This window comes from Alligator mississippiensis, chromosome 1 (assembly GCF_030867095.1).
Source record: "Alligator mississippiensis isolate rAllMis1 chromosome 1, rAllMis1, whole genome shotgun sequence".
Classification (NCBI taxonomy): Eukaryota; Metazoa; Chordata; order Crocodylia; family Alligatoridae; genus Alligator; species Alligator mississippiensis.
In genome coordinates, this window is record NC_081824.1 from 430,021,516 (window position 1) to 430,048,584 (window position 27,069).

Genomic DNA, 27,069 nt, shown 5'->3' on the forward strand with positions numbered 1-27,069 from the left:
GCAATCCAGGGAAAGCAAGGGGCACCAGGCTAGGGCAGGGATGATGCCTTTTGGGACCCTGGGGCCAGGGGACAGGTAATGCTTTGAGCATACTTGGGGGTAGCCCAAAGGGTACCCTGCACCCAGTGCCCTGTGAAAACAGCATGCTGCTTGAAAGGTGCCCCCTCCCCTTCACCCAGTCTTGGGAGATGCTTGTGTACACTTGGGGAGCCCTGCGGGGCTTTTCATGGAAAGGTTTTGCACCAGAAAAAAAAAAAAAAAAAGCCCGAACACCCCATGCTTGGGGGTTAGCTTTGCACAGAAAGATTTTGCGCCTTAGCCACCTGAGCGCCCTGTGCAACTTGCACCCAAGAAAAGAGAGTGGCAGAAGTGCTGTGGCTGGGCATTTCTTGTCCTAAAGCACCGCCTGGCAGTAAGGTAATACTGAAAGGGCATGAGGGTAAAATAGTTCTGACATGCCCTCTAGCGCTTTTTACTAGTTATAGCATCATAAGCTCTGATGTGGTAAATCATGTCTATGTTACTTATTTAGCCATCTTAAACTAAGAAAGAAAAATTAAACCAGGAACACTTTTAGCGACTAAATGCCAAATACATGTACAAGGGCCTTATGATTCTAAGGGAGCACTATGGTAATGTTGTTCTAATTGTTCTGCTACTATTTAAAATAAAAATGGCTTTTGATTTTAGGTTCAGGAGGGCTTAAGGACTTAGGAAGTGTATTACTAATAGCATAGTATATAAAGAAAGTATGGCACTGTAGATAGCAGTTACCAAAGCTAAAGGTGAATTACTATCATATTCATACAAAATAAGAATTTTGGTGGGTTGATATGACAGCTGTTTCCACTTGGGCTCTATATTTTCTGAGATGCCAGAGCACCCTTATGTCACTGAATTTTTTTTGACCATTTGACCTCGAGGTTTTGCAACAGGGTTTCCAAAGTAAGCACAACCTCAAAGTGTTGGTAAAATGGTGTAGAACTAGAAATAGTTTAAGTACAGTAATTTCCATTGAACTAGTGGATTTGACACATCAATGAAAGTCAAATCTTATGATTATTTCTGTCTTTTAGTGAAGTGGAGAACCTTGCCAGTCAGAGAGAGGTAAGATCATGCTGACCAGGTCAAATCAATATCTGACTCGATGGCATGAATGCCCAGCTCTGTGCCATGGGTGATGGTGACACACCTTGCACCTGGCCAAAGGTTTGGTCCTGCTGGGGAAGAGGTTTCCCCCCACCCCTCCCTTTTTTTTTTTTTGTTGCCAACTTGTGTTGAGTGGCCAGGCTGTGGAAGCCCTGGGGGAAAGCAGCAGGGTGGGAGTCTGAGCTCACACCCACTCCTGCTCTGTGCACAGATCTGTGGGGTGTGGGTTCCCCCTACCCCCCAGGAATGTGTGCAGTGGCAGGGAGCGACCCCACCCCTCAAACGACCCTCCTACAACGCAATCCCACTCCCTGCCGGGGCCCTGCAGCCGCACATTGTAGCCCCGGGCCCCAAAGCCCCACGTGCTGCCTGGCTGGGCAGCATTCCCAGCCCTGCTCAACTCCCTCCTTTCCTATGGGGGCTCCTCCCCCCCCCACTTACCTGTGGGAGCTGCTCTCCAGGCTGCCTGGGACCGTGTACATGCACATGGCACCCCCTGCCTAACCACCCCCCTCCTGCTTTCCCCCAGTCCTGTGCAGCTGGAACTCTGCCAGCCTGCAGAGGGCTCATCCCAAAACTGCAAAATCCACGAGCTTCTCTGATGAAATGAGAAATCCACATTTGCCTCTGGTAAAAGGTGAAATCCACCTTTTACTCCATTTTTCCATGGGAAACAGAAAACCCAGATCCCTGCTAATAAGTAATTACTGTATAAATTTTCTGGAATTTTGATTTAAATTGAAAACTGTGATTCTAATATGTGCAATTTTTACATGTAATAATATATAAATGGTTTTGGTTTTCCCATATTGATTCAAATGAGCAGCTGATTGCATTAACCAGCAATTCTATAAAGTGGAATCCATGTACTAAATGAAAATGTCAGCAACTTTGCTTTCACCACTGAGGGGTGAAACTCATCTTAAAATATTGGCCTATTCAGTTAAAGCCAAACTTTTTTGCAGGGCTGCCACAAATTAGTCCCACACCCTCCCCAAGTGCCATTCTTATCTTTTTCCTCACCCAGAGGCTGCTTTGCTTTCTGCTCCCTGCCCTGTGCTCCCTGCTGAATCTGCTGCTCTGTTTCCTTCTCCTTGCCTTAACTGACACTGTGATGTGTGAACCTTCCCTTCTGCCATGTGCCACATGGATAGGCTGCCTACACCAGTTGTGGCACATATGCCATAGATTTGCCACCCCTGGCCTAGTTAATCTTTTTGGTGTAAAGTCTCCTGTTCAGAGCACCATTGGTGATGTGTAGCAGGTGCACGTGCACCCCCTGAGCATGCCAGTGAACCCTCTGTAAAAAGGTGCTGCTTGCCACACACCACACGCACACCCCCACCCCCGGTGGCATCCACAAGCAGTCCGTGATTGCCGCTGGCTGCCACTGCCAGTGGTGTCTGCAGGTGGTCACCAACCACTGGTCGGCACTCACCATCCCTTCCCCGCCCTGCTGCCAACAGCGCTGCAGCTGCCTGTGGCAGCTCCCCACTTGCCTCAGCCACACTCCTGCTGCTCCTGTTGCCACCACCTGTGGGAGCTAGCTGTGCCCCCCCATTCTCTGGGGACACACATCTTTCATGCAGAGCACCAAAGAGTCAATGTATTCCATAGAATGAAGTTGCTTCACAGAGAAGCCTATCTATACAGCTCTCCTGTGTTCAGGGAGAGCATACTTCACAAAAGAAGTGTACCAACATGCCTGTGTGCCTGGGCCAGCTGCCACAGACAGGGGCAGCAGCAACTTTTAGTTGCCACCATGCCATGGGCACAATCATATGGCTGTGGCAGGCGCAGGAGCAGCCAGCATCATAGCCATTCCCCTGCCCCCACCCATTTGGTATCTGGGTTGCCCTGTGTCCTAGTTGCACAACTTTTAAGACCTCTACGTGGGATATTTTCTCCATTTCCCTGACTCCTCAGTACTGTCCATCAGCTTAGCTGGCTAGCAGTGAGCTGTAGTTCTGCCTATTGCCCAGCCCTGCTTGACCCCTTCAGTAGGCTTTTCCCTGAAGGAGCCCTGCTCTTCCTTATTTGCAAGGGCTCCAGTTCTGCCCAATACTTACAAAGGCCATGCAAAGGCAGAAGGTAAGTTTTAAGACAGCCTCTTCTGTTCCAAACAGGTCCTTAAATCATAGTATCCAACTACCTTAATAAGCCTGCTTGTTTCCTTCCCTTCATAAAGTAAGGTCCAGGCAAGTTCTAGCCTTTTGTCCTCCAGCTCATCTTAACGTGCTATCCAGGACATAAATTCACCTTGACTTACAATTAAATCTTTTTTGACTTTGCCTTTTTCATATAGCTTGGGGGTTTTAATACTTTTTATCTAAAACAGTATCTTTCTAGTTCTACATACAGCTGACAAAATTTAAAATCAAATTAAAAGAAAGCTTCACTGATTTTTTTTGCTTTATAATTTTATTTACTCCGTGTGATATCAACTGGAAAAAAGCAGTAAATGTATCTTTATTCACCGGCAGAGTTATTATTGAGCCCTCAGCTTAGGTAATACAATTCTTTGTAAAGCCAGTTCCTTGTAACTAACCTCAGATGTCAGCTCAGGTTTTCACTGTGAATAACCACCCCGTCTAATATATTTTAACGGAACCTGGTTAAAAGCTCTGGAAACTAGAGGGCATATTCTTGACCCAGGTTCTAAGGCAATTTGCTGGTCATTTACTGTGAGGTATTTCTCCCTCTGGAGAGACTGACACATTCTGTGCCCAGCAGGCAAAGACCGATGCATAAGTAAACTAACTCTGGCAAAAACCTGCCTGAGAAGTGCTGTGAAGCTAAAGCAACTGGCTGTAGGAAATTAATGTATGTCATTCTGCTGTTAGTCAATAACTAGCCCTGATTTGCTTTTTTTATAATGGGATTCACTCAAACAGTGCCTACGCTGTTTCCTTTGCGTAGTATGTCTTGTACTTTATGTTCTATTCCCAAAGCCCCATATTAAAATCTTGCAGATTTACACTGAGAGCTCAGGAACTGTGCAAATGTGTTTATCATATCTGAAGCTTCTAGATTTCTTCCTTAGTTTGTCTAAGGCACTTTGTCTAATTTAGTGCAGCTCCTTTGGAAAACATAGTGTGCACACAAATATTTGGGCCATTAAGAATTTCCTTTTATGTGTTGCAGCAAAAGAAAGCCTATCATTTTCCATAAACAAGTTCAAACAATTTCTTTATAGTGAAAAGTACATTAATAAATATTTTGCTGGTGAAATGACTGCATGTGCTTACAGTGTTGTGTATTTTGGCAAAAAGATTTGTTTGGGTTTTAAGATGCTTTTAGCTTTTGCCAGTCAAAGTAGAAGAAAAAAATAGGATTTTTACTAGTATTAGACTGGAATATTTTTAAGGCCAAAGGAGTGATGGGAAGGGAAGAATAGAGGAAAGGTGCATTTAATTAAAAAACAAAAAAAAACCCACCTAGTACTGGTTAGGAAGAAACTGTCATTTCTATAGCAGGTATTAAGAGAGGCATCCTTCTCCACATTGTATTGTATTCCAGCCACCAGGAAAACTGTTTAATTCATAAACAAGCCTAGGGTTCAGAGCAGATAGGCGTTGTTAAGGACTTTTAAATTGCCTTGTGTGTCTTTGTGGTTCTGGACCAGAGTGCTGTTTCTATGTTGTGCTGTTAATAGAGCTGCGGGTAATGAAAATCCTAGGCTGATTTTGAGATTACTAACGTAAGGGTTTATTATTGTCAAGTGTGACAGAAAAGCCTAGCTGTGGCTCCTTTTAGTGGTTTGGCTTTTCTGCTGTTAATTTTGCTATTTTCGTTGGGTCCCAAGCAGTCAGAAAACTTTATTCAAACTTTCTATTAACGCTCCTTTATCCTAGGGCTTACAAAAATTGAAATTTATTTTGTTTCATGAAAAAAGCTGTGACTTGCAAGGGAAAGTTGGCAGTTCACTTCAGCATAAGAGGGAATCCTGAGGGGACTGCTGTTCCAGACCTAAAATGACCTTGCTACAGAACTGCTCCTATAGACTTAATGCTACAATGTGACCGAAGGATTCCTTGATGTGATGACAAAAAAAGTAAATGCTGTGAACTTGGGTTTATAAGAAACTTCTGCAAATGATGCTGAGGAGAGGAACAGCTGAAGGGTTTTGTATGGGGAAAATGGTTGCTGGATGGCAGCTACGAGGTCTCAATTGCCATCAGTTTCTTCCATGAGTTGCCTGAAATGAAGCCACACACTTCATTATTTAGGAAGTTGCTATTTTAACTTGGCTAATATAATGTATTGCCCACATTTTAATCTAAGCATTAAGATCAAAATAGCTTATTTCTTGTTTTTCAATTTTCTATCCAGTCATGCTAATTCAATATTACCCTGAATTTATTTATTGCATCATTCCAAACGATCCCAAAGCACTCTAGGGCATACACGGGTACTAGTGTCCAAAAGTATGTTTGCACAGGTATGTGAATTAATTCACTCATCGCCCACTTGTAGCAACATTCAGGCTGGATGGCCGCTACTAATCAGGACACTGTGCACCAGCCTGGGAAAGAATACGTTTTGCCCAAGGACAGCTGACCTAATTAGTACTCTTCCTAAAGGTGTTAGGAAATCTTTGAGCTTGCAGAGCCCAAAAGACTTTGATTTTTAATATCTTATCCCACAAAACTCTTATAGAGTAACAGTTATAGAATCCAGCATACTGGTATAAAGAAATGCCTCGCCAACTCTACTCAGGTTTCAGATGCATATAGCATTTTAGTAGAAGTTGGCCTCATGTTTATTTTTACCAGTGTATTTCTTATTTTACCTATCCACTTAGCACTATCTCTAATCATCAGTAATTACAGGATTCAGGAAAAATTATACTAGGTTTCCCCCACCATTGCTTTCTTATACCACTTAGCAGTGCCATCAACTGGAGTCCTAATAAGACCAAAAATCTGACATAGTTTTAAATATATGTACACTTGTAAATGTATTATCATTCTGTCTTTCATTAATAATTTGGTTGTATTTTCTGGATTGGTATCTGGTGCCTGGACATATATGGAACAAATAGCTACAATTATACAAAAGCAAAAATCTTGAGGTACCGACTTCTAAACTGTCCTTTTACCATCATTATTGCGCTATCTCCAGGACTGACCACCTCTACCATTAAGAGATGCTGGCTTCTGGATTCTAAGAAGCTTTTAATATATGCTTATTTCTCAATTCAAAGAAGCTTTTATTATATGCTTCAGTGCTCAAGCCTTGGAAAATAAGAATGTATTACTTGGATGAGTAGCTGTTTTCTAAGCCAATTATGATGAAAGAGGGGGAAAAGGAAGCTATAGTTTGAAGAAATGAAGTAGTAACCAATGTGCCATTTGGGGCAGTATTTTGCACAGATGAGTGGTGGTAGAAGTGCTGCCCCCCTATGCTTTAGGGTATAAAATGATTGCTTATACAGGATCAGAATTGGGAAGGACTTCCTTTATAGTATAGCATTTCACATTATAGTATTTATAATCACACTCCCACATACTCACCAAGGAAGGGAATCCAGTACAGGGTTGTAATAGATCCCACACTGAATTTAGCTCATAGATACTTAACCTGGAAATTCAAGTCCCAGCATGTTCTTTTTACAAGCCTTTATAGGTGTCCATAACAAAGAGTCTTTTTTTTCCCTCCTTTTTCCTTTCAACCATTTTCTGGGACGACAAGAATGATAAATCTGATATTTTAGTCAATCTGCTTTATACAAGTTCCTGTGGACCCCAAATTCATAACCCCTTGACTAGATATAATATTTGTTTGGTTTGTTTGTTGGTTTCCTTCTCTGATGCATCCAATATTTGATCTACCAAAGGCTAAATGCTAGACTTGATGGCCCTCTGGTCTGTTCCAATATGAAAACAACTACACGGTTGTAGAACTTGGCCGGGGGGGGCTCAGGGGGAGTTAAAGTCTTAATTCTTTCTCACATGAAAGCAACTATGCAGTTGTGTAACTTGCCACCCCCTCCCCCTGCCACCTCACCCCAACAATAGTTGCTGTTTAGGATAATAGTAACGTCCCTGTTTCAGATAAATCTTTAACTCTACATCATACCTTGTTTCCCTTGCTTTGATTTAAGGGTGTAACAAATCCACATTTTCTGAAGTTATCTGATACTAAATATTTAGCAAAAACTTGAGTAGATGCTAAAAACAAATGTGGATGGTAAGAGTCGTTACACTACTGAGGTAAAAAAACCAAACTTATCCAGTAATTGAGCTTTATGCCTGCTGTATATTCCTTTATTTGAGTAGCAGAGAGCAAATCTGTGAAAAACACTTCTGCATTTAGAAAATATTAGGAAATATACCACTTAGTTTTGAAAAAAACAGTCAATTCACATTAGTATAAACCACATAAAACGTGTATTTGTCTTTCTGTGAGGTGGTGGTCAATCATACAGTTGTTCATATATCAGATTTGCAATCTAGGAGGTTTACACACTGTAGCAATGTAGTTTCTATTAACTTACACAAAGCTATTAATAGACCTTACCTATAGAACATTACTGCTTTTATTGCTACGGAGGCATTCTGGTAGACAGCAGTTGTTAGCGAAATACAGTTGATAAGACCAGTTCTTTGGGTGGGAATTGTGTGCCGTTTTCATTGTAGTGGATTTTTGCTAATGACTAAGAACCACACCTTTTTCTTTGCAAAAGAATCCCGGTAGTACTAGAAGGCAGTAATGTAGGTTGCAACTGTCCTGAAACAAGTAATGCCTTGCCCCAAAAACAAAATGAACAGTACTAAACACCTTACTTACTACCAACTGGTATTTAAAAAACGCTTCCTGCAGTGCCCGATCTCAGACTGTATCCCAGACTCATCTCAATCTGGTTTCATTATGCTAGATAAATGATTGGCAATCTTTTAGCATAGGGACAGACATTCAGAAAGATGAAGCCTGAATTGATTCAGTCTTTGCAGGTTAGTCTAAGGGTCCCCCCACCAACCCTTCTGTGCTAGAGCAGACAGCACAACACAGGCCTGTGCTGGAAAACATGCTGGAGAACTGTGATTTAACTTGAACCAGGAAGGGCGACAGAAGTTTCATAAACTGGTTTGACCTAAATCAGTTAAGTTTGATGCCACTTTCAACCAGGTATATCTTAAACCAGTTTCAGCCATTTTGGAACTGGTTTATATACACTGAGCTTCTGTTCTGTTACATGTTTAAACCAGTTTCTGATCACTTAAACCAGTTTATGTGGAACTTCAGGCCCTGGCCCCATACTAGGGTTTCTATTTGAAATCTTTGGGTTTATCTTGTGAATCATGTTTGCACACCTAACAATAGGTGGCATCCTTAAAAGGATCTCAAGGCACCCCAGGGTGCCCCAATAATTGCTATAGATATTTAAAATGAGAATGGAAGCACTTGCTTGCTAATTTGATCATGTAAATGGAATTTAGATATCCTATGTTGATACTTGTGTTAGAAAATTAGGCTTAGGATACACTAACAGGGCTGGGTATCTGCTTATATGAATCATAATACCTCTTTCTTTGTTTCTTTGTTATACCCCTCTCTTAATATTAAGAGAGGGAATGTTGATTAGGAAGCTAATGCCAGAGATGATCAGAAGAGACTTCCATTTAAGGCCTTTCTTTAGGTAGCCCTTGCAATTGTATAGCATCCTTAAATATTACAGCAGTGGGTATAGTATCCTGGCATAATGTTTGAAACTACTGCTTTTGGACCAAAAGGCAAGAGTATTACCTAATGACAACCACCATATAGATAGCCAAAGAAGATTGCTGATGTCAATTAATTAATTGTTTGAAATTATTCTGACTAGTTAAGCTGCACAAATCTATTTAACTGGGGAAGCTCACTTCTTTTACTTTTCTCTGTTTTCTCCCCAGCATTATCTTTGCTTTTTGCATCCTTTCTTTGATCATACTGTTTGTCTGTATTGTAAGGTCTTTTGTTCAGGGGTAGCTGCAGTTGTTCAGTACTTGTGTTTAGAAAAGAAGGCATATAAGCCACACATTTTGAGGGAAAAGCAATGAACCTTGAGTGTCACTAATCAAAGGAGCATGGAAAACTAAAATAGTTGATCCACCTTATTTTAACAGCTAATATAGGCCTGAAATTAAGTCACTATTAAAAGAAGTAATGTCTGTGCAGGATTATTTGTAATAAATTACAGTTAAAAAATAAGAAACTTCTACTGTAGAGATTTGCTTTTATACCCTATAAGCTATTTATCTTACTATCCCTTGCTATAAGATGTATAGTGATTTATAAGACAAAAACAGACTTTGAATAATTGGGATATTGGCAGAAAAGTTTAGAGATGGTTTTAAATTTTAAATATCCGCTTAGGATAGGTTGCATTAGGGGAAAAATGTGTTTACTCCTGAAAGGCAAACAATTTCCTTTCTCTTAGCAGTTAAAAAACAAAGAAAAAAAAATCAAGAAAAATATTCCTTGGCAAGTGAAGTGAAGCTCAGGCCCCATTGCCTACTCTGTCAAATCTTATTAAAAAGGTTCTCTACGTATATTATAAAATTGGTGCTGTACATACTTTAATGAAGGGATTATTTTAGGGCTATGTGCACTTGAGCAGGAATAAGAGCCTTGCATGGAGAGAGATACCCGTAACAAGAGGATTTTAATCAGGATGCATTATTAATGAACTGCATCTGAGATCTATAAGCCTGCTTTATTAGGCAAACTGTAAAAGAGCTTATTTGCTAAGAGTCTGAAAAACATGTGTGCTAAGAAGAGGATATTTTGAGAATTTAACTTTATCTCTGTATAGTAAAGGCATCCAGGCTGGCTGTAATTGGTGCCTGTGGCAATTGTTGATACCCTGACTACATTAGCTTTCTATGCCCTTTAGCAGGATTGGGAAAACATATCTAGTACTCGTTAAGCTGTCTATTATCAAGACATCATAAATATACACATTTAGAATAGATGATTTGCCATCCCAGTGCCTTAGAGCACTTAAATAAATTAGTTCATACTATTTCAATCATTAATGTTACAGTAATAATTATGCATAAGCAATAATGCAATTAAAATTGCCTTCAAACTTAAATGATTGAGATTTTTTTTTAATATTACTTGCTAGTTTCTTAAAATACACTCCAGAGGAGGCGAATGGACTCAGGATGTGGCAGAGGAATGTTGAGCTTTTCACCTCTGAATCTTTAGCATGCATTCAGCTTGAGTTAGTATTGAGAAAGTGGTTCCCATTTGCTGGCTATTATTGACCTCTGGGCTGAGGTGATGGTCTGATTCCATAATAGCCAAAAGCCTACCAGCCAACTGGAAAACAGTATTTCAGTAGTGAGCATTACTTAGGAAAAAATGAATGTAGGCACACTTTAAGGCTGAAAATATAGACTGTATCTCTGTTCTTAACATGCGTCGTTTTCCCTAGGTACTGCAACACATGTAGTATGTAGCATTACTCAGTTATTTGAGGTCTCTGCAATATCAGCCATACTAAGATGAGGTAATAATATGTCATCTTGGATTTTTAGTATTAGATCTGAATTTCCTTGCATTTAAGTCAGACCTGGAAATTCCTTGCATATATTTTTTGTAACTGAATTATAATTAAGTTATTCCAGCATTTTTGGCAACCAGGTAATAGCTAAATTGAAAGGAAGGTTTCTTTTCCAGCCCAGAAAAGCTATTTAATAACCTTGGGTCTGTTTGCTCATAGCAGCACTAGCACTGAGTACTGCAAACCCCAGGAGTTTGGCAAGCGAGGCGGACTTGGCAAGTTTTCTTATTAACTCACCAAGTCTGAGTCGAGCATGGGCAGTCATGGCTTTTAATGGATTTAGTGTATCTTGTTAGCAAGAACACTGAGGTGGAGATTTTTTTCCATTGGCTTTAAAAACAGTCTCTGAAAACAACTAGTACTTAACAAACTACACACCTAACAATTTAAGGCTTATGTCAGTTTCAAAATAGCTATACCAGTATTTGTATATTTATTTTACACTGAGAGTGCATGATTTGTGGTCCGTGACATTAAAATATCAAGGCAGGAGACCATGAATTTTTTGTTGCATTGATTGGTATTTGATAGTGTGAAATCCTACAAAAAACAGCATGTGCATTGTTTTACAGTGCTTCATAACCATAACATCCCTGTCCTGTGTTTACAAAGAGCGTAATGCAAGTAAGCTTGTGTAAGCATTTTAAATATGGAATGTTCCCACTTTGCTTTAATTTTACCTGTATGGATCCTGCCAAAAAGAAAACTAAGTCCTGTTTGAATTTTAAAACATCAAAACATTTCTAAACAAAGCCTATATTTTCCCTGGTTCTTGCACATCTAAATAGCTTTTGCAATAAGTGGATTTGATTATCCAGCATAAGGATCATTCCAATAAAAGATACTTTTTAGGGTTGGATGTGTTTTCATAAAATTTTGATTTTGCCCATAAAGCTTCCAGCATCTGCATCTGATATGAATTTAGTCCAAGGAATCCAATTAAATATTCCAAATAATATTTGTTTAGCAGGATCAGAGTCATCCTTTTCTAAGAGAGATTTGGAAAATTCTCACCTTGTTTTTTTTAACTAAGTTGCAGCTATATAAACTTTTAAAAGGTCATTTATGCGCCTGTTTTACAGAGTAGGAAGCTACTGTTAAAAGATGAGCAATGCTTCTGTTCTGAAAAGAAAATCTGTTCCTTTTTACACTGATCTCTTGTCCTGTTTTTCATAGTTCTACCCATTTGCAAGTTACATATTTTGCAGGTTTCTAGGTTTCTTCCCTTTGGAAAAACCTTTTTATTGTCAGAAATCTAAAATAGAGATTCAGGTTAGTCTTTGTTGTTTCTTGGTGGTGGTGGCAGCTTTTGTACTAGAGTCATGACAAAGAGGGCCTGACTCAGATGTCCCTTGTGGTAACATTGTATCCGATTCATAGATGTTAGGGGCTGGAAAGGACCTCTCGAGATCATCAGTTTTTTTGAAGATATCCAGAGAAGATGATTGGACTACTTCTAGAGGGAGTCTATTCCAGACCCTGGACACTCGAGTTTTCATAGTTGTAAAGAGTTGTAAAGAAGTTTTTCCTTATGTCTAATCTAAAGCGATCTTCTAGCAATTTATGACCATTAGTCCTAGTCTTCCCCTGGGGAGCCCTGGTAAACAGACATTCTCCCTGATATGTACCCTTTATATATTGATAGGCTGCTACCAAGTCCCCTCTGAATCTTCTCTTCTCTGGGCTGAACAGACCCATGTCGCTCAGCCTCTCATCATATGGCCTGCTCTCCATACCTCTAACCATACGTCTAGCCCCCCTTTGGCCTCTATCAAGCTTCTCCACATCCTTCCTGAAGTGTGGTGCCCAGAACTGGATGCAGTACTCCAGATGTGGACACACCAAGGCCGACTAAAGCTAGAGGATGACAACCTTAGTCTTATTTGTGATGCATCGGTAGATGCATGCCAGTGTTTTGTTTGCTTTGCTGGCTACGGCATTGCATTGGTGGCTCATGTTCATTGTATTGTCTATCAAGACCCCCAAGTCTCTTTTGGTTGTGGTGCTGGTAAGCGTAGCACTGCCAGTCCTGTAAGCATGTTGTGAGTTGTTTCTCCGCAGGTGGAGTACCTTACACTTTTCAGTGCTGAACATCATCAGGTTTGGTCCACCCACCTTGCGAGCCTGTTCAGGTCAGCCTTCATCCCCAGCTTATCCTCCAGTGTGACTGCAGTCCCCCATAATTTGGTGTCATCTGTGAACTTTGCTAGTCTGCTTTTAACACCCAAGTCCAAATCATTAATGAACATGTGAAAAACCACTGGTCCAAGTACTGAACCCTGGAGGATGCCTCTGGTCACCAAGCACCATGTTGACGCAGCTCCATCTATTATTCTCTGGGTCCTACCTCGGAGCCAGTTCCCTAGCCACTGGACTAATTGGGTTATCAAGGCCACGCTTCTCCAATTTTACCATGAGCAACTTGTGGGAGACCAAGTTAAAGGCTTTTTTGAAGTCCAAGTATATGACTCCAACCTAATCTCCCTTATCCGAGTGGCATGTTCCCTGATCATAGAAGGAAATGAGGTTGATCAGCATGACCTGCCCACAATGAAGCCATGTTGACTATCTATTAGAATGTTGCCTTCCATTAGCATATTGCTAATGGATTTGTTGATCATTTTTCCAGGGTTTTTCCAGGGATTGAGGTCAAACTAATGGCCTGTAATTCCCTGGATCCTCCTTCCTTTGCTTCTTGGAGATAGGCACCACGTTGGGCCTCTTCCAGTCTTCTGGAATCTTTCCCAAGTGCCAAGAGTTCTCAAATAATTTTGGCATGGGTCGTGTGATGACATTGGCCAATTCTTTCTGTACTGTCAGGTTCAGTTCATCCAGGCCTGCTGACTTGTAGCTGCCTCTCTAGATATTCCCTCACAAGATCTTTGCCAACTGTTAGTAGGTGATTGCCCCCACCTTGATCATCTTGTATCCTGTCAAGCAGGGTATCACTGTTGGACTAGTGGAATACTGATGCAAAGTAATCATTGAGGAGTTCAGATTTCTTGTGGGTGTCAGTTGATAGCTGTCCCATTTTGTTCAGCAGGGGTCCAATGTTTCCCTTATTTTTTCTTTGACTTCCTATGTTCTGAAGAAGGACTTATTGTTCTTAACTTACGTTGCCAGTTTGAATTTGGTTTCTGCCTTTGCCTTTGTACTCCTCTCCTTACAGGTGCAGGCTATTGCTGTGTACTCTTGCTTGGTGGTATTTCCCAACTTCCATCCCTTTTAAGTTTCTCTTTTCAATTTCAGGAGGTTCATGACTTACTTACCTGTTGAGCCAAGGGCATCTCCCAGCCCTTTTGCTACCTTTCCTATGAGCCAGAATGAACTTCCTTTGTGCTCCAAGGGTTGCATCTCTGAGGAACAACCATTCATTTTGGACCTCCGGCCCTATTGGGCCATGGTCCCTCAGGGCCTCAGCAATTAAACTCCTAAGCTTGTGGAAGCCAGCTTTCCTAAAATCAAGGATTTCAGCTCTGCTGACTGATTTCCCTGCCTTGCAATGAATGGAGAAAGTGATCATCTCGTGATCACTGTGGACTAGCTTCCCTTCAGTCATCAGATCGCTCACTAGATTGTCTCCTTTGGCCAAGACCAAATCCAGTAGTGCCTTACCCTTTGTCAGCCCAGAGACTTCTTGAGTCTGATAGAGCTCATCAATGCAAGTGAGGAAGCTTCATGACTGATCAGATCTTGCTAAGTGCTGTTCCCATGAGAGGTCTCGATAGTTGAAGTCCCCCATAATGATCATGCTTCAAGAGTGTGCAGCATCTGCCAGTTCTCTAGAGAACTCCTGATCAAACTCTTCCTCTTGGTTTGGTGATCTGTAATAAACTCCTGCAGTTATCCCCTTCACCATGCTCTCCTTGCAGTTTAACTCAGAGGGTCTCAAGTCGCCTTTCTTTAGAGCCAATCTCTACTTCTAGGGACATGATCTGCTCCATAACATAGAGCACCACACCCTCACCCTTTTCCCAACCCAATCCCTCCTGTGCAAGGTGTAGCCCCCTGTGCCTGTGGTCCAATCATAGGTGGAGTCCCACCAGGACTGTAGCTATGAGATGTGATGGTTTTAGAGATAGTGTTGGTTTCTCAAGTAAATTATGCCAATGTTATGGAGAGCTTTGAGTTTTGTTACTAAATTCTTGAAGTTGAGTTTGCCCCAGTGGAATCTAGATGACTGAGCAGAGCACTGTTGTTTTGATTTCAAGGGCTTCTGTTGTTGAGTGGACAGATGGGCTGCTGTATTTTGAACCATGCAGGATCTTCATTCATAGCGTTAGTGAAATGCAACAAAGGAGCCTTCATGTTTGGATCATTGACAGTAATCTGTAAATATGCTTCAGTAAATAAAGGCTCCCAGCACATACTATGTTTATGTTGTAATTAACGTGTTAATCACGCTATAATGACAAGGGTACCACACACACACACACACACTTTAAGGCACCATAAAATGGCAAACCATCCATAAGTGTTCCACATGTAGAGTAGAACATTTTTGTGACTGATTATGTGTGGCACCTTAAATTGAACATGTGGCATGTCCACCCACTGGGACTGCTAGGGGTGGATAATTGTTGGAATCAGACCTAGACAGCACTATATCTCCAACTAGCCTGCCAGCAATATTGTTAGCCCCAGCCTCGGGTAGCCTTGATCTCCAACCAGCCCAGAACTGCCCCAGGCAGGTGCCAACCATCAGCTCATTGTTGACATGGACCTTAGGGCAGCCTTGGTTCTCCATCTGGCCTGGGACTGCCTTGCACAGGGGAAGAATAGGCATGGAAATCAGAGGCTGGTGCCAGGGGCAGCTGAAGGTCTTCCTCCAGGGACTCTAAACCCTGTGCCTGTGATTTAAAGATTCTGGCTGGGAAAGCCCTTCAGTTGAGCCTCTGATCCACCATGCCTGGCATCCCCACTAAAGCTGCTGGGTGTAAGGGTTAAATTCCCCAGTGGGGTTAGCTCTGGCAGGTTCAAAGGCTTCCAAGTAGCTCATTGTCAGTCCTAGCCCAGAGGCAGGAGGCCTCTGGCAGGAGGTGCAATTTTGGGATAAGGGATCAGATCCAATCATGCCATTAAATGAAAGCGTGCCAGGGGCCAAAGTGCTTGTATGCCGCCATAAGAAAAGAGGCTTTCAATTTGCACTTGAGATCCCCAAGCCAGCTCCACTTTCATGTTGGGCCTCTGATCTCAGTTCTTTGCAATCCTGTCTATAATGCTTTGGGCAGAAAAACAGTGGGTAGGTTCTGATGCAGAGATACACTTGGAGGGACAGTTTGTTGTTGGGCAAGACAGGTGAGGAGTCTGGTTTGGGGAGTGGTGGGTTCTGAGGATGAGGTCTGGAGTGTGTGTGTTGCTAGTGAAAGGACTGATACAATAGAAGGACTGCTGATGGAAATTAAGGGATATGGATACTGCTGCTCATCTCTCTCCTTCCCCTTGTGTGCACCATGCAAATATAAATATGTCAGGAGCTGGTTAAGCAAATGATGGATACCTGCACTGTGTAGGAAACCAGGTCTTTAACAGTACAGAGTAGAACCTGCACATGACGACATAACATGCTGGATTCACTGGCTTCTAAGACATTTTCTTAGAGTTATGGCAGTGATGCCCGGTAGTGTGAAATGAGACATTACAAATCAAACAGATCATCCGTCAAAACACACTTACCTTGAAAATGTTCAGTGTTTGTCAACTGTGATGGAAACCAGTTTAGCTTCTAACTTTGATGGGTACGTTAATAGTTTGCCAGTAACAAAAGACTCTTTAAATAGTTTTAGAAATCATTTTTTTTTAGAGTAATGGTGCAAATACTAAAAATTGCTCTATCACCTCAGTGTTTAAACTTAAATAAGCAGTACTGTAGCTCTATATATAGAACACAGGACTTTAAAAGAGAGCAACTGCATGGTAGAACTGATAATTATTTTTAGAGGACATTTAGCAGCTGTCTCCAAATGGTGGACTGCATTCCACATCCTTCTCTTCAGTGTATGGAAACATTTAGTGCAATATTGATCTAAATCTTTGTGTAACTTTCTTCTGTTTCAGCTTTGGTTTGCATTTGTTAACGGATTTTCTGGACAGATATTATTTGAGCGATGGTGCATCGGCTTGTACAACGTGGTAAGTATTCCATGTCTTGGCTTGATAGCCCGCAGAACCTCAATGGCATTCCATTGTTGTTTATGTCTGTGTAGTTATCTCAGACAACCATCTGTATGCATATCAAGAAGTGCAAATACATTTTAGGAGCTTTGTTGGTCTGCCCCAGAAGACGGATATAAAAAACCCTGGATGTTTATTTTTAATCACAGCAAATGTATTTGGAAGAGTGCCTTGAAATATTAGGACATTTATCTTAATAATATGCCTTCATTACCTCTCTGTAGTTTTAGGTAATTCAAAAATTACCTCTATTCCAAAAATATTTCTGACCTGTTTCATATCTAAATATTTTATTTTACTGATTGTTCTTGGTCAACATAAATATGTATTTATCTTGCATCATTTTACTTTGTCCTTTATTTGTTTATTTTATTATGGTTGTGCCTCTGAGCTCTGTGAATTTTCATCCATGAAAAGCCATTTTTTGGCCTTTGTCCTACATAGTTAATGCTAAAGATATGTTCTGTTCCCTGGTCCTATAGAAATTAGGCCTTATCAATTTGCTGATGCCTGTTAGTGATGTTATTATTGAGATCTAGAATAAGGTATGGCTCTGCAAACCTTGACTAAGCCCACCATATTTGCCAAAATAAAAATATATGGGATTTTCTCTCTTGTAGACATTTTGTACATGCCTTCACTCTATACAGGTGAAACCTACAAAAAAATCAACAGATTAACACTACTTGTTTTAAGTAAATATACTTTTTTTAGACAAGAAGAGGTGAAACAATGATGATGTTCATCATCATCATCTTACATTCCTTGATGTTCAGCAAGGTATTCTGTTCTTCTCTGGAGGCTTTACATCAGATTCTCCACTCTGTTGGTTCTTTCAGTCTTCCTCACCTGGATATCAAGCAATCCTCCCAATACATCCCTCTCCTTTACACCCGTTAACGTTTATATCTTTTAACCTAACTTCTCTGGATAAAGCATATTACGCCTATACTTGTGCTAAAAGTAGTGCAAAAATAATTAACTGTGTTACCTTATAGACATTTAGGTCTTCTTTTAATTCACATTGTCCACTGAGACACTAAAGGTCAAATCCATCTGTGGTAAATAATAATAACTTGAAGGGATTTGTTTTTACCGGAACATTGTGAGTTCAGTTCTTCCACTCTTTCCAATGCTCTTCCCATACATTGGTTATATTACTGTATCGCTAAGTGTGGCTAAGGCTTGTAGAATCAGAATTTTGAACTTACCTTGATAGATGTTGGAATGTCATTGTCAGTCAGCAGGGCTAGATTTTTAAAAAATTATTAGTCCCAAAAACTCGAATCCTGAAGAAGACATCAGAAATTTCAAAAACGTATGAAGACATCTTGAATCCAAATGAATCTTCGTGGAGCATATTAGACTCTTGGCTCTCATCTCCCACACACGAGTGTTTTCAGTTCAGCTATCTGGCTTATTGCTTTATGACCAATTGAAAAGAGTTTACATTCATGTAGAAAATGTGCTTGCAGTTACTGATTAGCATCTGGACCCATAGGCCACTAGACCAACCACACATACTGGCATGGCATGGGGCATGCTGCATGTGGTGTCCTGCTGGACCAGCCCTTCACATGGGTTCTGGCACAGCCTGATCTGGACCAGCCCTGGAAGCCAGCACAGGGCCTGTCCAGCAGGATACCACATGTACAATGGACCCCGGACCTTACCTCCTGTGCAATCTGGGCAGCAGGCAGCTGTGATGTGACTAAAGCATACACCCTCATTTCTGTGGTGTGAAGCTTCTCAGTCCCTTCATTTGTTTTTCTTCAAAACATATGTAGGAGGTAGGCAAATCCTTTTACTCACATTTTACAGATGGAGAAATCAGCAGCAAAGACTGAAGGACAGCTTTATAAAGTAGTTGGAAACCTAGCAATGCAGCAAAGTGCCTGGTGATGCTTTTCAAAATAATACTTAGTGCCTATGAGTATCTTTAGACAATGGAATGTCTTTGAAGATCTGGCCCTGTGTCACTTGTCCATGATCACTGAGGAAGTTAGTATCAAGTTTGGGATCCCTTGAACTCCTAATAGAACAAGACTCTGAACCTGATTCTGGCCTATGGATGCTAAGGTCATACACATTTCATATGTACATTTTATTTACAGCATAAATAAAAGAAGCCAGCCCAGCCTGGCTTCTTTACTTTTCATTCCACCCAGCAAGAGCACACAACAACTATTGAAACTTCCTTAGCCTGATGAAGGGTTTTGGAACCCAAAAGCTTGCTTAATAATTGTTTTCCAACTATTTAAGTTGGTCTAATAAAAGAGATCAGATTCACCCAAAGAACCTTGTCTGCTATTTACAACATAAGAATCTTCTGTAGCTACTATACTAGAAACACATACATGCAGAGCAAAATAATTGTTGGACAAAGTTCTGAGCTCTATAAATCTCACAAATGAGCCTTTCCCAAAAAAGCAAAGGTGGCACAGGAACAAAATGCTGCTCTTTTTTTCTGTAGCGGTCCCTCAAACCCACTAGTTTACTTCTTTCTTGTTTAGACCCAGACTATATAGTACAGTATGGGGATACATGATTACAAAAAATGCTTGTGTTAAGCCAGTAAACACAGTATGCACCATCCTTTCTTTTCCCTAGATCAATCTTAATAACACTAGATTAGCTGGTTAATAATATGAGAAGCTAATCAATTCATTTAAGCTTCTTCATTGACGGTAAGAGTTAGAATTACCCATCATATCTTCTTTTTGTACTTAAAGTACAGTAATAAGCATTATGAATATTTGAAACTTGGGTTTGACTAAAAATTAAATTATCCCCACTAAAGTCAGTGAGACCAGATTCCACAGACCAGGATTTCACAATAATTATGGAATGTTATTTGAGACCAACTCACAAAGGTAATAAGGATTTTTAATTGGTGTTTTGTGGGGGGGGGGGTTTGTAGATTTTCACAGCATTGCCACCCTTCACTCTGGGAATCTTTGAGCGATCATGTACACAAGAGAGCATGCTTAGATTTCCCCAGCTATACAAAATTACTCAAAATGCAGATGGATTCAACACACGGGTAAGGGAAAATGTTCTTTTGCTTCCATTTTTCTTTTCTAAAGAAAACTAGTGGTAAATGTGACTTACAGTTGCATTTTTTTCAGCCTTAAAGACCTTATTCACTACTGTGCTACTCCAGTTTGTTGTCCGCGTAGTACCCTTGAAATCAGGATTGTCCTTGCTGCTTGTTTATTTCCATGGATTTTCTGTTGTTTCAAAATAACTTTTCTGAGCAATAACTAGTAGAAGTGATCTGAACTAGAATGCTGGGACTAGGTACAGACATTCAAAAAGCCCAAGGCAGAATCAGTCTAATCAATTGAAATCAACCTTATGCAGGTTTCTGTAAGCGGCATAAGTTAGTTAGGAGCAAAAAGAACACATGATCATCCTTGGGTGGGTAGGGAGGCATGCGGGCGGCCTGCACTGGTTGAGGCTAGCAGGTTGGGAGCATTCCTACACACCTCCCAGTGGGCTCCCCAGGCTGCTGGAGACTGGTGAGTGCAGCTAGTGGCCGAGCCATCCCTGACTGGCTGCCAGGTCCATGTGGCAGAGCTTCCGGTTGCTGCCTCCGCACCCCACTGCTTGGCTGTAGCTGACAGCTGGCAGGAGATGGGGCTGGGGACAGAAACTTTCCTGGCTCAGCTCTGGGAGAGCCAGAGCTGGGTCTGTGGGGCAGAAGCCTCTATTACCTCTTCCTCCCACCCCACTGCCCAGCTGTGGCTGAGAGCTGGTCAGAGGTGGGGGTGAGGGAGGGGAAAAGCAGCCTAGGGGGCTGGTAGACAGCAACCTAACTTGAGTTGGTAGGGGATCTGGAACAGAAATTCTATATACTGGTCTAATCTAAATAGATTAAGTCTGATACCACATTGATCCAGGTCCATTTTAGACTGGGTTCTGCCATAAACCACTCTATGTGCACTGAACTTCTGTTTGGTTATGGGTGTAGATGGTTTAAATGATCACATGCTGGTTTATGTGTACTGTCTGTACCTGGCCCTGGTACTAGTTCCACCTAAACTTGTGGAACATTCAGGTTAGATACTTATCTGAACATGCACTTGAAACTTTCAGTTATCTCAGCTTAGACTGTATGGCCTATGTAAAGCTTTTAGAGAAGCTGGATTAGCTCCACATAAGTTTGTGTTTCCTGCTGATAGATTGTCACCACTCTGCCTCCTAGAAGACTTTTTAAAGTTAAGAGAACTTTATTTTTCCTGTCATTGCAGAGATTAAGAAAACCAAGCACTTCAGAGTCTGGGGGGGTGTTTGTTCTTTAATGTGAAAATTAAATATTATCTTGAAATGAAGCAAAATTCTAAGGTGGTTCTGATCAGACAGAACAGAAAATAAAGGTTTCTTTTCATTCTACTGATTCCACCCTGTTTACCATCAGGACCTAGCAGTTTTTAAGTAAAGTGTATAATCCAGTTGCCCTTGTTATATTGAATATTTTAAGTCATAATAGGTTTGCAGAGTGCAGCTAAATATATTAAAAGAAGGAAAAAAGCTTCAGTTGAAGCAGTGTTGTCCTGTGGTATGATAGGAATTAGATAAAAAGCAGATGAGGATGTACATTTTAGAAAAGTTTAAGTATTCCAGTTTAGGAGAAATATTATACTCAGCAGCGAAACTTCACAATGAGGTGTTTGTTGGGAGTTACAGAGAGGTCAGGAGTTTTGGAGGCCTCCTGACTTTCTTGGTTTGCTTTCCCTCAGGTTTTCTGGGGTCACTGCATCAATGCCTTGATACACTCCCTCATTCTCTTCTGGTTTCCACTGAAAGTGCTGGAACATGGTAAGTGCTTCGTTATTTCTGATGTTAGCAAGTGGTGTTGAATCTTACCAGTGCCAGTGTGCTTACAGAGCTGGAGGTTACAACATGTTCTAGGAAATCTAATGATGATAGACACTCCAGCAGGCTGTAGCTGCTAGACTTGCCCATTTGTCAACCCCAATTTTCAGAAGCCACTCTCCTTGCATTTGACATGGCTATCTTCCTTTATAGTGGCTTCCAGACCTAATCTTAAGTAAGTGTATGACCAAAAGAGGCCTTACTGAGACATACTTTAGTTCTATGCCAAAAAGTCTATTTTCTTTCCTTTTCTAATGTATTCATTCCTAGTGTTGCATATTGCACAGTATTTTATAGTCTGTTTATTGTAGTATAGTATAAATGTAGTTTATTTTTAAGCATTTTATATCCTTACAATAGGGTAACATTTTGCTGTGTATCTTCTCAAGTCTTTTAAATTCTACAGTAGCCATTTCCTAAATTGCCACCCAAATGCATAGTAATTCAGGGAAAAGTCCTCAACCAACTCTCAGGGAAATCAGTGGAAAAGCTTAATTGACTCTGGTGGAAGTGGATCCAGTCCAGAGTTTGGAATATTCAGTCCAGAGTTTGGAATATTTTTGATAGGATGCAGTAGCTATTTATCTATGTTGTCTTCCCAAGTTCAATTTTCTTCTAAATAGGATTTGCTATACCAGATAAGACTGATATCATTAGGTCTCATATCCTGTAACCTGATATATTAAAGTTGTACATAACCTGTTACAGAATGCTGTAAATGATCAAGAGATACTGAAGCTACCCTTATCTACTCAAGAGATGATTAGTACTTTTTTAACAAAGTGAATTTCCATCACAAAATGCAGATTTGTTTAAACTTAGTATTAAACTTTTGGTGGTCCAGGATAGAATTTCTAATTGAGGAAGGAGGCAGAAGAGAGGTGGGAGAGGGGGCAGGAAAAGAAAGTGCGAGAGTGACCCTGAAATAACCAATAATTTTGAGGGCACTCATTAAGTTAGGGCACTCATCTGGGCTGTGGGGAGAGCCAGGTTCAAGCTACTTATGTGCCTAACTTAGAGTAAGATCTTGAATTCTGTATGCCTCTCATCCTGGGTGAATGCCATAACTACTGAGTGATTGACTGCATGTGGGTGGGTCTCTCTTTTTTTCAAGAATATTTTGGAGGGCCTTTGTTTTAGTTCACATGCGAAACAGGAAATTTTTGAACTCTCAAAACATTTTTACAGGACAGGAAAACTATTTCTCACCCAGCCCATGATGGGATTACTCCTATCTGACCATACATAATATACATAACAATCAGTATTATTTTTGGGTAAATTAAACAGCTTCTCTAAATTTAGCCACAGATTATTGTGGATTGATTTCCCCAGGGGTTCCAATAAAGGAAAAGTATTTATTTATTTATTTTCCTTGTTTGTTCTGACCATAAATTTAAACTTAAGTCCAAGTGCTCATTTGAAGAGAAAGAGCTTTAATTTGAGCAAATGCAATAGCATGACTAGAACATTCCTCCTTCTCAAATAGCAAGAATTCCCTGTCTGAAAAATTATGCTAAAGCTGAGCAGACAGTTCCTTTTATTCTCCAAAGAGAGATGAATACAAAGTTTTCAAATTTCTTTGTATTTCTAGGTCAAAAGTGTTTTTAAAGCTTCAGACAAAAAATATTTCACCTGTCCTGGGATGGTCTTTAATGTCTTGAGTTCCTTTGGATGCAGAATGCACATGTTTGAGGAGTGGGCACTTGTATAGATAGCCCTACAGATAAATATTAACTACACATCCTGATGCTCTGCCCCATTAACAGGAATATCTTTCCTTTTAGGACTCCAGGGTTTCCAGAGTAAGGTCATGAAATTCAGTGTAATGTTACGATATTTAAAACAAATCTAATAATTATATGGAAAATTACTTGAATACTTTAGTATGTCCCATAATGATGAACCAGAGTAGTGCAGTTAGAGTTACTGGGCAGGATTGCTCTTGATCCATGATAACCAGTATGTCTGTACATAAGCACCTTTCACTGTAAACTGAAACAACAGACACTCAAGTAAGCAGCTTCTGGCATCAACAGGAATGCCTGGGAAGAAAGGTCTTGATTCTCCATTGCTCTGCACTTTTCTTTTCATTGAGATCAGTGAAAGGCAGAGAAAAATGAGTACAGAATGTGAGTGGTATGATTTTACACTGGTGCAATGATTACACAAGGTGAAAGGCAAATCTAATAGAAAGTTAGGACCAGTGAGTTCAGTGGGGAAATCACTAAGGTGATACAGATGCCAATGCCAAGAAACTAACCAAGCTGATTCAGAAGCAGGTTTAAATCATGCAGCACCTTCAGCAAATATGACAGTTACATTTGTCTAGCTCCATAGCCAACTTAAGCCAAAAGGGACCTGAAATGCCTTCAGTGCCAAGTCATGGGATAAAAGACTTAGAGGAAGAAAAGTGAGCTAAGATTCTGACCCCCGTTGATTCTTTAGCATCATTTTTTCACAATGATTGAGCAGTGAATCGGGACAGGGTACACAGTATAACTACTTTAGTTGGACTGTGAAGGTACAGACACACATAACACCTGAACTGTTCTAAGAATGTTATTGACTGGGAACTAGTTCACAGTTGTCCCTGGACAAAAGTGTCCAGATTTACACTGCTAAGGTTTCTGAGTAGAACCCTCACCTTTTTAGGGATTGCATTGCAATTGATATGCAGCCGGAGTGCAGGAGTAACCAAACCATTGTGCCTTCCAGGGAGAAGTGGAGGGGTGGCTAGGTTTGGGGTGTGTGCTTGTCTCTTGCTTTTGATTCTGGGGAGGATCGTGTACTTTGGGGGTCCCCCAAGATTTCTGTGACTTTTCAACCCCTACCTTGAAAGCTTTACTATCAGTTTTACCTCCTAGCTAAAGACTCTGGATTTTTGGGTGCCAGGCTCATTTGGAGAGAGGGGAGGTGAAAGCCTCACAACTCCCCCATCCTTTGGTGATCCCTCCAGCCCTCCCCCTCTCACTCCAGACGACCCTGGCACAGGGTTTCTAGCAGGGAAGTGAAATTAGCTGGGCAGCTTTCAAGGCAGGGGTTGAAAGACAAAGAGATCTTGGGAGGCCCCCAGAGCATGCAGCCCCCAGGAGCCACACAGACTCTGGTTACCTGGTGCTGCAGTGGATGGAGCAGGTGCTGAGAGGCAGCAGGAGAGGGGGCAAGATTCTTACCTATTTTGGGGACTTAAACCAGTCCTTGCTTCTGCTCCCATGGCACAGTGTGCCTGCCTTAGCTGGTGGGGGAGCTGGGACTGAAGGTTTGGGCTGTAGAGTCTTGCCTGCCTTCTAGAGCAGCCCCTGGCCCTGCATGTGGTTTTACTTTTGCTTTGTTTTGTTTTGTTCTTTGTGGGGAGGGGAGGCAAAGGTGAAGCGCAATACAGTTTGGAGTGACTGGAGCACTGACCAGACACTAGGTCGGGGCGGGCAATTATTTGGGGTGGAGGGCCGCTTACTGAGTTTTTGCAAGCCATAGAGGCCCACATGACAGGCAGCCGGGGCAGATAAATATTAATTTTCTAAATGTTTTAGGAGCCCCATGGGCAGGATAGAACAGCCTGGCAGGCCACGTTGGCCCACAGGCCACATTTTGTCCACCCCTGCACTAGGTACAGAATGTTCTGTGTCCCCACATAAGATTGAGGCACTTCACGAAGGACTAGCTTGCAGTAGTACTTGATTTTCCCAGTGTGCTTTTGAAACATTCCAGGAAGTTTAAGCTAGTCTTAAGTGACCTGTATGTCTAGACTCCTGGAGTTATTAGAGCATTTAAATCATTACATCTGTTCATACCCTGAGTGATTGCAAATGTCTTTTTACCTGAAAAGATCACACTTTAATGCACATGTGAAATCAAACTTTTAATACAGTTTTGTCCATTTAACAAAAATTTTGAGTAATTAAATTGAGCACAATAGAGTTCAAGAGAGAGAGCCAAGATTTGGAGACTCAGTGTTTTGAAGAACAGAATAGAGCTATATCAGCAGAGCTCAGTAGGGATGCTGAAAAGAGCCACTGCTGCCTCTTAAATGAGATTTGAGGTCAGTGTAAAAGGACAAGTTATATCAATAAATGATCTCAGTTTACTAATACAAGGTCCAGGCCTTCAGATCAGTCTGGTAAAGTGGTGCCACTTGCAGTAGTTAGTTATTCATGGGATCCAGCTCAAAATTTTGCTTTGGGTCCCTTTCCACTAGGCTGTTGTATAACTAAGCAACTTGAACCCTGTAAAATTATGAATAGTGATCATGCTTGGGGAATGTTTTGAAAGGTTCCATTCAGCGTGAGCTCATTTGGCATTTGAATGGTTGTTATGTGTTTTTCATAGGCCTCCATGTATATTCAACAAGACTAAGAATGACTAAATGGACATTTGAAGTATTGCCAAGGTTGGCCTTTTTGGATGATAGATTAACGTGTACTCACCCTTCTGCACACTTTCTGACTAGAGAAAGGGTGTGTCTAAGACTGAATGCCTTTCAGTTAATACACTAACACCCTTTAAGATGTTTTAGGCATTACATGTACCCATTGCAGAAGCATTTTTTGCTTCTCCTTTTCTAAATTAATCCTGTTGGCTACAAATCATCTGATTATATTGCAGCTTAATTTCCAAGGAATAGCTATTACAAAAAATTATAGAGGTGTCAAAAAGCAATACACCATGCCACAGAGAACGTGGTGAAATTCCTCAGCTCTCTTTTGGCAATTTGTAATGCCTGGCAAACATTCCCTCTCACTAAAACAGCTTCTAACCACCAAGTTTTGTGCATGCTCTTTTTGAGCATATAACAGTTGAGGCTGTCGCTAACACAACTACTCTGCTACCAATTTCCCTCACACAGCTGTGTAAAGTATTCTGAGAAGTTTAGGCACTCTGCAAAGACAGTTTCAGGAGAGATTTTCAAATCCAATTTCTTCCTTTAAAAGTCTCCAGGCTGTTGACATTCAGATTGTTAAGTTTGGTGATAAACTTTTTTCTTTCTTTTTCAGATTCTGCATTCACAAATGGCCAAGCAATAGACTATTTATTTGTTGGAAACATTGTTTACACTGTAAGTTCCTATCAAGTTGTATCTGAGCCATTATGGTGAATATTATATTTGTTTTGGGTGATGCTGGTATAAATCAGAAATAAGGTATATGAGCATATGATCAAAATCAAACCCAAGTTACACATGTACTAAGTATTATCGTTCATTTTCCTTTTCATTCCCTTCTTTAGGTGTATAGTAGACCACATTTCCTAAAAATATTGTCTTCAGTAGTATATGTTGTTTTTAGGAGAAAAGAGAGTTGAAAATCTATTCTGCA

The 27,069-nt window shown here is 40.9% G+C and overlaps 1 protein-coding gene across 4 annotated transcripts in view; it reads left to right on the forward strand.

Moving 5' to 3' along the window:
* Positions 1 to 27,069, forward strand: part of ATP8A2 (ATPase phospholipid transporting 8A2) — a 555,201-nt gene that overhangs the window by 387,840 nt on the left and 140,292 nt on the right. For 2 of the 4 annotated variants that reach the window (XM_014595931.3, XM_059720356.1), the window contains 4 exons: positions 16,760 to 16,834; positions 19,797 to 19,919; positions 21,619 to 21,697; positions 26,749 to 26,810. In XM_014595931.3, coding sequence (XP_014451417.2) covers positions 16,760 to 16,834; positions 19,797 to 19,919; positions 21,619 to 21,697; positions 26,749 to 26,810 — 339 coding nt within the window. Of the gene's footprint in view, positions 1 to 16,759; positions 16,835 to 19,796; positions 19,920 to 21,618; positions 21,698 to 26,083; positions 26,145 to 26,748; positions 26,811 to 27,069 lie in introns of all 4 variants that reach the window. The other 2 variants (XM_059720374.1, XM_059720367.1) reach the window with 2 other exon arrangements.